At 36.7% G+C, this 15,066-nt stretch overlaps 1 protein-coding gene across 1 annotated transcript in view; it reads right to left on the bottom strand.

Annotated features, from left to right (window-relative positions):
• The window catches only part of RELN (reelin), a 419,315-nt gene that overhangs the window by 175,180 nt on the left and 229,069 nt on the right, over positions 1–15,066 (bottom strand). The window contains 1 exon segment of the mRNA XM_006085409.3: positions 631–776. Within this exon segment, the coding sequence (XP_006085471.1) occupies positions 631–776 (146 nt within the window).

The raw sequence follows: 15,066 nt of genomic DNA, 5'->3' as shown, positions 1-15,066 counted from the left end.
TTATAAATTTTTATTTTCTGAACCTATTAATATTTTTAAATGTGAACTTATGAAAATGCTGCTTGATTAATAGGAGATATCTTAGAACATAGGACCCAGAAGAAGGCACATATCCCAGAATGGCCAGAAAATACTGCCACCAAAACACTCTCATAGCTTCATTTCTCTTCTACTGCAATCTCTACCCCATATTCCTCCTTTACACATATCTCAAAGATAAATATTACCCCCTCAACAACTTTTAAAGACCAGAGCCATAAAAAATCATATAATCACATCAGTAAACCTCAGATTTCATGGAGACAACCGAAAGTCTCAGTATAATAGTAGTGAAAAAATTTTATATTCTATAATTTGAAAAAAAATACTTTCTCCCAGTAAAAGCTGAATAAACAAAGATAAAATATGTGTTTCAACTGAAGATAAAAGGTATTTACAATCACCAATTTTTAATATGCATAAAAATAGTTGTTACTAATAAAAATATTTAGGTTAAATATAACCCTTATCTGTTCTAAGAATCATCGTATTGATTTAGCTATGCTTTGCTATTTAACAATATGCATTTAAAATATGTGAGTGGAATAAATGTAAGTGCTCTACACAGCATGGGAGATAACAATTACTTACCCTGTAGGCTGGCTCTCAAATTCTTCTGACCACTGCTCTTGAATATCCTCTGTAGAAAGATCTACATCCCGGGTGGTTGCAAAATTAAATTCACTGCCTTCATTTCCATGGAAATAAATGGAGTTCCCATCTGACTGACAGCTATGCTGTAGATAAAAAGAGAGCATGGGGTGGCTGTTGAATTGGTTTTGTAGCTGAATCTGTCTTACTCATGTATAATTAGAATTTTTAGAAAAGTCATTATATTATTCCTTCTCTGATGGACTCTCAAATCAAAAGAGCTTGCTACTTCTTTTTTGTCTTATTTAATTCAATTACAATTTCTTTCTAACTTATTAAGTTATTATAAAAAAGGAGTCAAGAGGCCATTTGATCTTTGTCACCTCAGCCTTCAGAATGAAACAAGAATATTTTAATTGGAATGATTTCCTATCTTCAGCATAGTCCTTGTTGTGGGAATTAAGTGTGATAATGACTTGTCATATATTTTCAATACTGTGGTTATGGGCTAAATTGCATGACCTTTTCATTATTCCATATAGTTTTAGCTTGTCATTCAAGCCTTCCACAATTTGTCTGTAAATGGGATGTGAGTAGACTAGCCAGCTAATCAAAACATGGAATATAGAAAAGGTCAAAGTAATCCCTGATATGATCATATACTTTCATCCACCTTTTGAGTAAAAGTTTCTGACCAGACTTAAGAAGTGCTGAGAAATCACAAACTTTGTTATTCTCCAAAAGAACACTAGGTTTACAAAAAAAGAAAGAAGAATTTCTTATGATAATTTTTTAACATTTTTTTCAGCTTAAAGTGAATAGTCAAAGGCAAGAGCACACTCTGGAGCTGAGTAAACTGAGTATTTAAAAAATATGATAAATTTGCATTAATAATTCTTGGTAACAAGTTATATAGAGAGAAATGCTAATAAATAAAAGATCAAACATTCTTTTATGTTATATACATATATTCTTAAAATGAAATAGATATGAAGCGAAGTAGTTGGGCAGAAAATATTAGGCACAGTGAATGTAAGTTCTGTAGGGCAAGGATCATGTCCATTTTATTCTGTGTTGTAGTCCAGGTCTTGGCACAGTGCTTGGCATATAGTAGGAATTAAAATATATTCTTTCAACAATTAAATAAATCAATGAGTGAATGATATAGCTATGTCTTTTCAGGTGTTAAATTAATCTTTCATGGAGAACTCAGTAGTAGAAGAGATTAACAAAGGTACTGGGAGGAAGGGGTTTATAATGAAGTAATATAATATATATTCTTTCCTCTAAAAAAATCCCAGTCTAGATGAGATCTATCAAAGATAGGTCTCAATGCCAGGCAACATATAGTAAGTGCTAATGAGTGAGAGAGGATAGAAGTCACTGTGTGTGTGGGCTGGTGTAGGTGAGCAGGCTTCATAAATGAGTAGGACTTCAACAGCCTTTAAATAAAAACAAAATCCAAGTTGGATGACAAATAAATGAATGACAAAGGTGACAAGTAGGCATGATTTTCAGAATTACACTTTAGCCTGACAGCAAAAGATCTTAAATGGTAGTCTAAGAGATCTCTACAATATTCTGTTGGCACTGGTAGTCTAGAATGGAGGAATGATGTGTGCAAACAAATGTTTTATGACAATTAAGCTGGTTAATGCTGATAAAATCAATTGGGGGAGAATTCAGATTACTACACTGAAAGAGTAAATAAAGCTTTCAGAAGTTCCTTTAAATCCAAAAGAGTCAAAAAGCAAATGATCTTGGGGAAATCACTTCATAGCACTGAGATATTAAGGCATATCCATTGGATCTTATCATCTTAGATATACTGTTGTGTGTGACATGTATCTCCTGTCAGAGAATCTTTTTCACAACACAATGAATACAGGTTATTCATAGATGCTAAACTGAGATCATTGCATGCAATCTTTAACCCACACACATTGATCAAAACTAGGATTCAGTTTTATTTAATAGTAAATAGAAACTGTCAAGCTATGAAAGCCGAAGTATCCTCTACTACTGTGCATCCTATTAAAGACAATCAATGCTAAGTGGAATAACACAGATTACTTTCTTAATAAATCCACTGAGCTTTAAGTTTCACAGTTATCTTCACATTCTGGAATCTGGAACAACTGTGGCCTATGTTATCTGGAAGTAATATAAGAACTCTGATATCAATGCAAGCAATACATTGTCATTAACCAAGGAAATGACAGACATGAAATCTTATACATGTGACAATGGAATAATTTATATTACAATTTTAAAGGATGTATTTGTGTAATAAAAACAATAACTCGCTTAACATAAAACTTTGGTCATTTCTGGCTAAACATCAATTTAATTTTTCAATTTTGGTTTCCTATATATATAAAATCCTCACCCGGGATATGCTTTTATTGATTTTGGAGAGACAGGAATGGGGAGAAAGAGCGAGAGAGAAACATTGATCGGCTGCGCCTTGACTGGGAATTGAACCCACAACCTAGACATGTGTCCCAACCAGAAATCAAACCTGCAACATTTTTGGTAGACACTCCAACCAATCGAGCCACTTGGCCAGGGCAGAATTGTTTATTATTTTAAGACTGTGTTATACATAATTATGTTTCACTACTCCTCCAAATTTATATTATTAACATGTCTGATACATATTTTAATGAAGTTGAGATTGAAATTTTATGTAAAAGATGAAGTCATTATAAAATTAGATAGCATGCTGTTAAACTTGTTTCACAACATTAAAATGTCTTAATGTTTTGGGAAACTAAAAGTATATTTAAATGATCTTTATGGTAGTTATTTTGCTGTTACAAAACATTTGGTAGTTTAGTAGACCACTTGTAATTGTACAATTATTGAAAATTCTCTATTAAATATATACTTTTATCACTATAACTGCAATAGTGCCAGCATAGGAAATACAAGTAATATTTATCATATCAAGTATGAAGAAAGCAACCTGGAAAAAATGTAACACTCATTTTAAGTAATAACCAATTTTCATACTAGTAGAGTCTAAACATTAGTATGATCTATCTCTGGCAAATTTCCCTGAAGGATAAAATGGTTTAGTTTTTGTAGTTTTATTATTCCTCTAGGGAAGAAACTGTTAATACCAATCTGTAGTAAAAGGACAATACTCAAGACGGAATCTAAATGAAGACAAACAGGGCAGTGGTTTATGCCAGTCAGGGTTCATTTTGCATGGTAAACACCCTCATCCCATCTGTCAAGTTTAAGGGAAGAGTCACAGTTAGCTTTGTTATCCCTCCCAAGTACATCCAGTGTCCTTTGGGTGTAGAGGGAGAGAAGTATTGCTTTTTGAATATTCTCTTTTTCATAGTCTTAGTTAGTTCAGTGCCACATAATCAAAGCAAGGGTGTGACACACCCAAAGTAAACAGCGGCCTTTCCGAAGGAGGTGGCTCAACCTTCTCCATCTCACAGCAAGACAGGCTGCCATTTCCTGGGTGGCAGGGCCTGCAGAGGAACTGAACCCACACAGACGGCTTGGCTTGCTCTGCTCCCCACCACACTGAGGAGATCAGATATGATTTCTGCCTCAGCCTTTCTGAGTAGAACCCGATGTTTTTCAAGTTTGGAGTAAGGGTAATATGAGCCAGCAGGCTAATATAAGGACTACAAAATAGGGGATAGTCTGTAAAACTGGTGAATTCTTCAAACATTTGAGCAGGAATGGGCCACCTGAGAAGCTGATTAAGTATAGGCCCTATACTTAAGAATTTTGCAAAGGGTTGGGGCCAGTTCAGGGTTCTCATTTCTGAGGATTCCTAAGATAATTACAAGGCAAGTTAGAGTTTCTTGTTTGTTTTTTTAAAATATATATTTTATTGATTTCAGAGAGTGAGAAAGATAGAAACATTAATGATGAGAATCACTGATTGGCTGCCTCCTGCATGCCCCCCACCGGGTATCAAGCCCCACAACCTGGGCATGTGCCCTGACCGGGAATCAAACTGTGACCTCCTGGTTCATAGGTCCACTGAGCCATGCTGGTCGGGCTAGAGTTTCTTGCTAATTCTATTTTAGGATTGGTCACAGATGGCTCAATGTCTTAGAAATGGTCTGGTTTCCCAGATGCTCTCCAAACTGAGAATTTATACCTGAGTGCATTTGGATTGAGATGCAGTCCCTGGCCTCTGCTTGTTTGATATTGCATCTCTGCATCTGAATGGGACTCCATGGCCTGCTTGATTAGGTAGGGGTTGTTGGAACTTTCTCCTAGAATTTACCTCAATTAATTTAGCACCTAAAGGAATGAAGGCCACAAAGACCTGAAGAAAACAAAGAACTTGAAACCAAAAATAATCAAGATGACAAGAAATGAAAACTCAGTTACTATGCATCGGAATTTGAGGATTGGAGTCAGAGGGCATGTTCCCACACATTTCTCTGCTTAATGGCGACATGGTTTTGTACAAGTCATTTAATTCCTTTTGCCCTGCTTCTTAAGCTGTAGAATAAGACCAATAATATATATTTTCTAGAGATGATGTTAGAAGCACAAATAATATATATGGAAGTGCTTCTTTAAAACTCTTAAGTGTTGTAATAAAATTATTTTATTTCTGAGTATGTGCATTTTCAAAAAATAAGGCATTATGTTCCAAACTCTTAGCAGTAGTTGATAGTAAAATTGAAGGCTATTTAAATTTATTTTTTAATGATGTTAGAGAGAGAGGAAGGGAAAGGGATAAAGAGATAGAAACATCAATGAGAAAGAAACATCGATTGGCTGCCTTCTGCACATCCTCTACTGGGGATTGAGCCTGCAAACTGGGCATGTGCCCTGACTGGGAATCAAATCGGTGACCTCTTGGTTCATGGGTGGATGCTCAACCACTGAGCCACACCAACCAGGAATTAAACCTATTTTTTATTGTGTTTCTCATTAGAATAGTCATTAAAATTCTTAAGATCAACTTAAAACCTTCAGTAAAATATAAAAGAATATTTCCCACAATACAATATGGTAGGCACTGCATATACTCATTCATTTTTAGTGCAGATAGACCATCAATTAGAAATGTAAAAGCCCTTCAAATTCTAGCAGATTACCAAACATTCTTCTGAGACAGGAAAACTTAATAATGCAAGATGTCTGTTACCGCTTCTCTTGCAGATGCATTATATAACATCAATGCACTATGTTAAAATCCAAACAAAACGTGCATCGAAACTATGAAAAGAATTCCAGAAAATTGCTCTCAGTGATTTTAATAGCCAGCTGTTTTTGTTCAGCATCTATTCAAACTCATGTCATTTATATGAAATAACAATTAAAATCTAAACAACTTTAAAAGACAGTTAAATGAACTCTTGCTATGTTAACAACATTATTTTGGAAGTCAGGATATTTTATTTTGAGTATAGTAAAAACATCTATCAGGTTTTCTTGAGAAAATGATTATAAATAGCATGTGATGTCCTGAGTCAGACCTTTTGATTGTGGTGAGTATATATCAGGTAACTAACTGGAATTTATTCTGGGTAATATGAAAGTATAAATTTTGTAGATAGGTTCCAAATATATCTTTCTATACCTAGCCCTCCTAACATACATTAATTATAATTATTTTGAGTTTGTTGCATTACTTTTGCATTGATCAATGGCATGCACTTGATACTTTTAAGTACTGCAGATATGCAATTATTAAAAATCCCTTAAATGAAAAGAAAATTTAAAAAGGCCCTGGCAGGGTAGCTCAGTTAGTTAGAGTGTTGTCCCAATATGCCAACATTGTGGGTTTGATCCTGGGTCAGGGCACATACAAATTTTCCTTTAAAATTGTTTAAATGTACACTTAAATTTGTAATAAATGGCTCTATTTAACAAAATCCCTTAAACATAGTCTTTCTTTGCTTGTATTTGTCAATCAAAAATATTTTCCTACTTTGCTGTTATATGGGTTTCCTTTACTTGAAAAGCAGAACACAGTGTAACTAAGTGACAAGAATTTGCCATTCAGGAAAGCATCAACAGGAAACATCAGTGCAAATTCCTCAATGTAACAAGTCCTTGGCCGCAATTCAGGACAGCATTTTTCTAAGGTTGTTCCCTATACTCTGCTGAAAATGTTAATGGCTTCACCTCTGCGCTTGTAAAAGTACTTGCAATCACCTCCAACCACAGCTTAATTAGGTTTCTATCAAAGATGAACACGAAGGCACCTCTTAATATTATCTCCCCGGGGTCTAATGGCCCTGATGATTCTTTCAAGCATCTGTAGCCTGGCAATTTATTTTTTTTTTTACTATATATCCTTTTTGTTGAAATGAGTACATTGGGCATTTGGGCAATGCCAGCTTGCAGAGAGCTGGTGGCAGATGGAATGAAGTCTGCCTGGTGTGCCTTCCCTCCACATGAGCAGAGAGCCATCCATTTCCTCCATTAAGGAGTTGTCACTCAGCCCACCCAGCTGGAAGACCGTTTTTGATAGCCAAGCTGGCTGGTGGCAGACAATTCAGAGACAAAGTGCACTTTAAAAGGAAGCTAAAACATCATTTGTAGGAAAATTGAAAATGCATGGCTTCCACCACAGCCAATTTTTTAATGACTGTAATATTTTAAGTGATTATTTTTTGCCACTTCAGATTGCTCCTTAGAGAGGAGAGGGTTTTTTTTTTTAATTAAAATCTAGGCAATGCAAACAGATGAGATATGAGGAGCAGAGAAAAGAGAAATAAGATGAATAAAATTAATTAAAATGGCATTGTTGGCAGAGCCATAAATTAGCCACTATGTGACTGGAAATAAACTCATATATTGTTGTAAGAGTTTCTGGATGAAAGTGAGATGTGTGATTGGAAAGTGACTGACTTACAGCCTACATATCATTGTGTTTCACCTTGCATTACGCTCTAGCTTTATCATATAGAAATACATATCTCCTATATCTTTGTTCAATGGCCTTTAAAAGTGCAGACTTTCATATTATTTTAAAAATCAAAGTAGGAAGAAGAGAACAATTTCCTTCATGAGGCAAAATGAATTTGTCATTTTTTGCACAATTTCTAGGAAATTTAATGCCAGTTAAAAAAAACTGAAAACTTGGCTATGAACACAGTCCAAGGGCAGGAGGGCTGAAGTACATTTTCTCTAGTCAACACAATAGATGCGCCTGTGGAGAGTGAATTTTAGGGGGCTTAAAGAGTGTTTTTTCCTCATTATTTTCTGGATTCATTAAGCATTCACATTTGAACCACTTTATGCTAAGATTCATAAAGATTCAATTTATGGTATATTTTGTGACAAGTGTATAATTACTTGGCAATAGTTATGACAACTCTCAAATGGCAACAGTGACAGTTTTGAATTGGAGTAATGAGAGGAAGAATAACAATGTAAAATTCCATAGGCAGTTGTTAACCTTGTGGATGGGGATCAACTTGACTTTCAGTGTCTGAGGTTTTCAGACTTGCCTCCTCAAATTAAGGCCAAGGACACCAACTACAACATGGAAGGCTGCAAATACTGAGGAATAAAGGCCTGGCTTTATCGTAAATATACTTGGCTATGAAAAGGAAAGCTGTTTGATCTTGGGGAAGCTACTTGGCCTCTCTGAGCCTACTTTTCCATCTGTGAAATGGGGGTACTTATGATGGTTAGATGAGATATTGTAAGTAACATGCCTACTAAAGATTGGTGAATCTTAGGAAATCAGTAAATGTTATTTCCCTCCTCTTTTTTGCTCCATCTTTATTCATTCATTTAACAAACCTTACGTTAATGAGTGTCACTATGCTGTCTAGGTGCAAAGCTGATGGAAAAATATTACTATTGTTTTAAAAATATGTTTTACTGATCTTAGAGAGAGAAGAGAGGAGGAGAAAGAAATATTGATGAGAGAGAGAACATCCATTGGCTGCCTCTTGCACGCCACCTACTGGGGATCAAGACAGCAACCTAGGCATGTGCCCTGACTGGGAATCAAACTGTCCCTGCATGGGATGACAACCAACTGAGCCACACTGGCCAGGGACTTACTATGTTCATTTGTGAAGTTCATATAGAATAAAATAAATTTCACTTACCAATTATTGTATTAACTTAATTAGTGATTAATGGTGTCAGCTTCAGACCAAAAACAAACAAAAAATGGGTACATTAGGCAGAGAGGCTCTGGGGACTTGTTTGAATAGTTATTTTCAATGGAATTTATCAAAATTATTTGTTTCTGTGCTTATTGCCACTCTCATCATGGTGATTTGGCTCAATTCCATGTTTCACTAATGCTATTCCACATTAATTACTGTACAAATAGGCTGCATTGAGGGGAATTGTGAAAAGCACACTACGTACATTTAACCCTTCATCCCCAAAGTACTCTTATTAGCTTAACAAATTATATTCTGGCTCATTCTACAACGTCATGTACCCAGCTCTTGGGGGAAACATGACAATAACCGCAATGCAATCCAAAGTGAAGAACATCCCAAGCAAAGGGAATTTAGGTAGACAGCATGCAATTAACCAAGCTGGAATCTGGCCAGAAAATCATAGTTAACATTCCGATTCTTAATGGAAAAAGACATGGGAACATGAACGAGCCACAAGTCTGACTGAGCTCGGGTTTATCCTCATTAGAAAGCCAGGACTCCAATCCCTCACGTTACAGACCAGTTTCCAGTACAATGATTTGCAAATCACATTTTTGGAAAGCATATCTGATTTCCTCCTGTTTGTCCTTACATTCTAAAAAAGAAAATCATTAAATGAATTGTTGAGACCATTTTCTGGGGTGCTCAATTTCTGGGCATTATAGTAGGCAGGTATTGCTCTGCCAGGGGATTATATTCCCCAAAAGCACGTTTAAAAAATGAATTCTGCTTTGAGTGTGATCATTCCTTTCACTGTTTGTCTTCGATTTTTTTTTCATTAGCCTCACCTTGCATTAAGACTTAAGATTTTCAGGCAAGTTAATTTACATATCTTCATAATTTGGATGTAATGATTTTTATTCTCCATTAACGTTTCAACAATTTGTGACAATAGTATTAGGTGGCAGCAGAAACCCAGAATGAAAGCTTCAATTCTTATATAGGACTGGAGATTTGCCTAGTGTCCCCTGGGACAATGAATTTGGCAAGTGCATAATGTATAAGAGCTATAAGAAAATTAATAAACTCTCCTGTTCTGACTTAATGCTTCCCCTAATGAATTGTTGATTTACCTAATAGCTCCTGTCTTCATCAGGACCTTCGATGTTTGTTAAACTAGGAAATTTGTCATTATTGGATATTTATCAATAATTAATGGAGGAGAGAGGAAGCAATCTATTTAACTGAAAGTAGGAGTAGAGAGAAGGTTAAGATATGACCTGTCTAAATTCCGTATACTTAGTTACTCCAAGTCCTTGGCATAAATGTGCAAAATTTAATAAATTACTTTTTAAGGGAACTTCTTTTGAATACATGTGGTCAAATCATAGCCTATTATAAAGGACAAACCTTTATAACAGACTCTGACAGTCGGCACTGATTTACAAGTTCCCATAAATGTGTAGAAGAAGTAATCTGGAATCCCTTGCTAATAACACTATGAAGTAGGATAATAAACAGAAGAAGATTAGCAGGTGCAGGCACAGCCATCAGAGTGGGAAGATTCCTTAAAAATAAAAAATACAAATAACAGCACCTATCTCATAGCGATCTGCATTTAATCTGTGGGTCAATTCCAGAGTTGACAGAAGCCAGTGATTTATGCCTTTGCAAGCTGAGAGTATCCAGGGTAGCTGAGCAGATATCAACATTTATTAATGGTGAGTGAGCAAAGCACCCCCCTCTCCCTAACAGACACACACATACAGATATCAAGGAGTCATAGATCATTCATGCTTGCAAAATACAGATCTTGACTACAACTAAAGATGAGAGTGAACAAATATACAAAAAAATGAAGCAGCTGCTTGACCAATATCCACCTCCATGGCATATTGATCCATTTGGAAACTCTGCTTCATGGGGAGTTGGATGGATTGAAGGATGAAGAAAATATCCCACAAACTGAAACCTGCTCACAGCTCTTTCCTCGCCATTTGTCCCTGGGTTCCTTCTGAGTACCTCACTGATTTTTGCAGCTCTTCTCTTTGATGGTGCGTCATGGAAAGTAGGCAGCTGCAGCAGGTCCAAGCTAAACCTTCAAAAACCTACATTTAGTGTTTTTCTTTGAACTTAAAATTAAGGATAGTCTCAGATTGCAGGGTGTGTCTGAGGAGTTGGAAAGAGATGATTTGATGGACTTGTCCAGATGTTTCCAGAGTGACTAAGGAAAATTAAGCACTAAACATATAGGGTCTTTACAGATACTCAATGTTCATCTGCTATAGACAGAAAACTTGGATGATAGGGTCTTTCTCATAGTGTTGGAACCTGCAAGCACTCATGAAATGCCATCATTACTACTATTTATACTATTTCATTATTATTATCATTTACCACTATGATTAATATTATTATTTATTATCATCCACTATCCATGCTACTGTAAGTATCTTCCCTGGATATGAGAATCCTACCCAAGATGAAACACTGATTCTTGATACTATATGATTAAATGGAAGGTACCCCCCCCACCAATATCACTTCATTTCCTTTAAACTCTGATGACAAAACCAAGACCACCATCACTGAGTTGGAGCACCAGAAGTTGCCCTGAGAGTCATCATTTTCCCACTTCATCTTTTTTCCTAGGACACTGAATTGGAACACCTTTCTTCACTAAATTCTTTTTTTCCCTTTTTCTTTTTATTAACATAAATAATTTTTAATTTTTAAATTACAATTGACATACAATATTATATTGGTTTCAGGATTACACCCCAGTGATAAGATTACTCTACCCAGCAAAGCTATCATTTAGAATTGAAGGACATATAAAGGGTTTCCCAGGCAAGAAAAGGCTAAAGGAGTTCATCACCACAAACCAGTATTACATGAAATGCTAAAGGGGAAGAGGAAGAGGAAGAGGAAGAGGAAGAGGAGGAGGAAGAGGAAGAGGAAGAGGAAGGAGAAGAAGAAGAAGAAGAAGAAGAAGAAGAAGAAGAAGAAGAAGAAGAAGAAGAAGAAGAAGAGGAAAAAGAAGAAGAAGAAGGGGAAGAGGAGGTGGAGGAAAAGAGATAAAATATATGAACAATAAAATGGCAATAAATACATAGCTATCAACAATTGACTCTTAAAAAAGAAACAAACAAGTAGAACAGAAACAGACTCACAAATAGAACATTTTGATGGTTGCTAGATGGGAGGGGTTTTCCGGGGATGGGTGAAAAAAGTGAAGGGATTAAATATACAGTCAGTCCTGGCTGAGTAGCTCAGTTAGTTAGAGCGTTGTCCCAATATGCCAAGGTTATAGGTTTAATCCCGGGTCAGGGCACATACAAGAAGCAACCAATGAATGCATAAATAAATGGAGCAACAAATCGATGTTTCTCTCTTTCTCTCTCACCCTCCCTCTCTCACTCTCCAAAATCAATCAATAATTTTTTTTAAAGTACAAATTGGTAGTTATAGAATAGTCACGGGAATATAAAATACAGAATGGCAGCTATGGTAGCAGTAGCTATTCTCATGACTACAAATGAATTGGCAGAAATCATATACAAAAGTTAAAAAAGAAATATTCTGTAAAAGAAGGCGAAATCATCACAACCAATAATTAAGACATGGGACTCAATATTGAGAGGGTTGCAGGCTCCTTGCCTTGCTAAGCCCACGATCTGCTTACTCTGGTTGCTAATGAGGGCGGTGCTCTGGGAGCTTTATGACTTGCAGCACTGTATTTATTGGCAGTTAGAGCACCACCTACTTGGTCATGAACAAAGGGCTGCCTAGGGATTTGTGGGAAATAAAACATCATGATGGTAATTAGAAGCATAAGAATATTATGTGCCTTTTCTTCCACATGGGCAAGTTCTCTGAGAAAACATTGGAAGATGAGTCAGGCAAGGCCATGAACTTGTAAGGAGAATGGAGGAGAAACACAGATGGCTGTACAGGAAAAACATATCAATTCTGTAACCTCTTACAGTCCTTCCAAATAAAAAAGCACAACAAATCTAAGGCCAGGTTCAGTGTTAGAAACTGGTACTGTTATACATCTATTTCATATTAATTACTAAAGAGCCAACAGATGGTAATAGTTTTCTACCAACCCAGGGCAGATTTAAAGTGGTGACCTATAATTGCAATTCCCCAGATCACATAAAATCCTAAGTTAATTACTCTATTTGGTCTTATATCATTTTGCCCTACTTGAGATAAACAAGGACAGGCTCATATGAAGTGGGTTAAATATTCCCCAAAAACTGAATAAAGAAGAAATCTAAAGGAGGCAAGGAGAAATATGTATGATGAATGCCAGTGACTCATTTGTTTCTTTCTTATTTGACCTGACTCTCTCAAACATTATGTTCAAATTCATCAGCTGGACAGTTTAAACAGTTTACATACTTACAACTCTCTATTCTCTTGTTTTATAAACAGTATAACTTAAAGATCACTTGCTGTTAATAACAAAATGTACCATTAATAATTTAAATTATAAGCATGACATTGAAACTTAAATCCACCGAAAATTATTTCTTTTGATTGCCAAAGGTTACAAGTATGGACAATACTTGTGTCCGATGTAATCAATTTAGTGCATTCATTTTGATATTACTTTAATGGCATATAAGGATGACATAATTTGTGAAGTCTTTATTTTTTTCTATCACGTTCCTTTTCCCCGCCTCATAACTGGTACTGTCAGCTCAATCCTTTTCCTTCTACTAATTTCCTCTGTGTTTACTTCCTCGTGAAACTTATTTGTTCTTAAAGTTTTCAATGAAGAGGATGTATATTTATTAAGTCCTTTCTACATGCCAGGCACTATCCTAAAGGTTTTACATGTATTTTTTTCTTTATTGATTAAGGTATTACATATGTGTCCTTATCTCCCCATTGCCCCCCCCCTCCCGCCCATGCCCTAACCCTCCTGGTGTCTGTGTTCATTGGTTATGCTTATATGCATGCATACAAGTCCTTTGGTTGATCTCTCCTCTTTACCCCCACCCTCCCCTACCTTCCCTCTGAGGTCTGAGTATTTTTAAATTTAATTATCATGACATGAAGTGCATCCTATTTTTAGTCCTGTTACAGGTGAGAATACTGAAGAACTGTGAGGTTAAATAACTTGTCCAAGACCGCATGGCTAATAAATGGTGAAGCCAAGATATGATCCCACACAGTTAAGCCAATTTCCTTAACACTGTGCTATATCGAGTCCCACTCACAATATTTTCAGCTAACTTCAAGTCATCACCTAATGTGAAATTCATTTTCTTTCCCTATAAACTAGATCTTGTTATTTTTTCCAGCTTCTCATCCAAGTCAATTAACACCTAATAATCTAGCATATGCCACACACCAGGGATTGAGAAATGGTTGGAATAGTCACTGAGCTTAAGAAACTAACATTCTAAACAGGGAGAAACATAAATGAAAATAAAGCAATGTTGTAAATGCTCTCATAGAGGTATATGTCCAGTGTAACAACATGTTGAAATGAAATTAATTTTGCATTGGTTTTGGTTGAGGCTCCAAGAAAACAGGTGGCAACTCCTCCACATTCCAAAGTGAGGTGATGGACTGAACATAAGGACCTTGCAAAAGAGGTGGTAAATGGGCTCACTTATCACTCACAATGAAGGTACCCACGCTTGCAGATGATGTGAGTAGGAAGCTGGACAACAGAGACGATTTCTCTAGAGAGGGTTGTCAGTGAGCTGTGAGTCCCATGCATGCCCATGTCAGGGAGGAGGGTACCCTCTCCTCTTCTCAAACCTGGTGTACAGGATTTCAGGGGTACCACCTGGAGGGCCTGCTGTGTGGTCTCGGACTAGTGCCAGGCAGAAGAAGGCTGCATGTATAAGTAACTACTCTCCTCCCACTGACGGGTCCAAGGTGACTGCTTACCACAGACTAGGCTTGGGCCTGTGCACACAAGAGACAACCAAGTTTGTCTAAGATCCTGCCCCTGAACTACTTTGTAGAGGAGCAAGAAGCCCTCAGCAGAAAGAGGTTGCAATCATTAACCAGAGGTCCCAGAGAGATGCATGGGGGGCATCCCCAGCTTTGGATAGGAGTGGGGTAGGTTCAAGAGAGAACCAGCTTTGATCATTTATCAGGATGAGGGATTAATACTTTTCGCTTACAACAATAGCTGCATCTTTTCTTTTCTCCTTCCATCAGACCCAGCCCTGGAGGGCTCAGAGGCTGAAACTTGTGGTGGGTGGTGAGGAAAGAGAAGGACATGACCACTGCCTCCATCTCCACCCACTGCAGTAGACCTAGGCTGGAGGAGGGAGGAACTATGGATGAAACTTGAGGTTTGGATTCCTACAGTAAACTGGTCCTATTTGTTTTT

The sequence above is a fragment of the Myotis lucifugus genome, unplaced genomic scaffold, assembly GCF_000147115.1.
Source record: "Myotis lucifugus unplaced genomic scaffold, Myoluc2.0 scaffold_18, whole genome shotgun sequence".
In the NCBI taxonomy this organism is placed as follows: domain Eukaryota; kingdom Metazoa; phylum Chordata; class Mammalia; order Chiroptera; family Vespertilionidae; genus Myotis; species Myotis lucifugus.
Note: the sequence above shows the minus strand (reverse complement) of the source record. Positions and strands in the feature narration are given on the sequence as shown.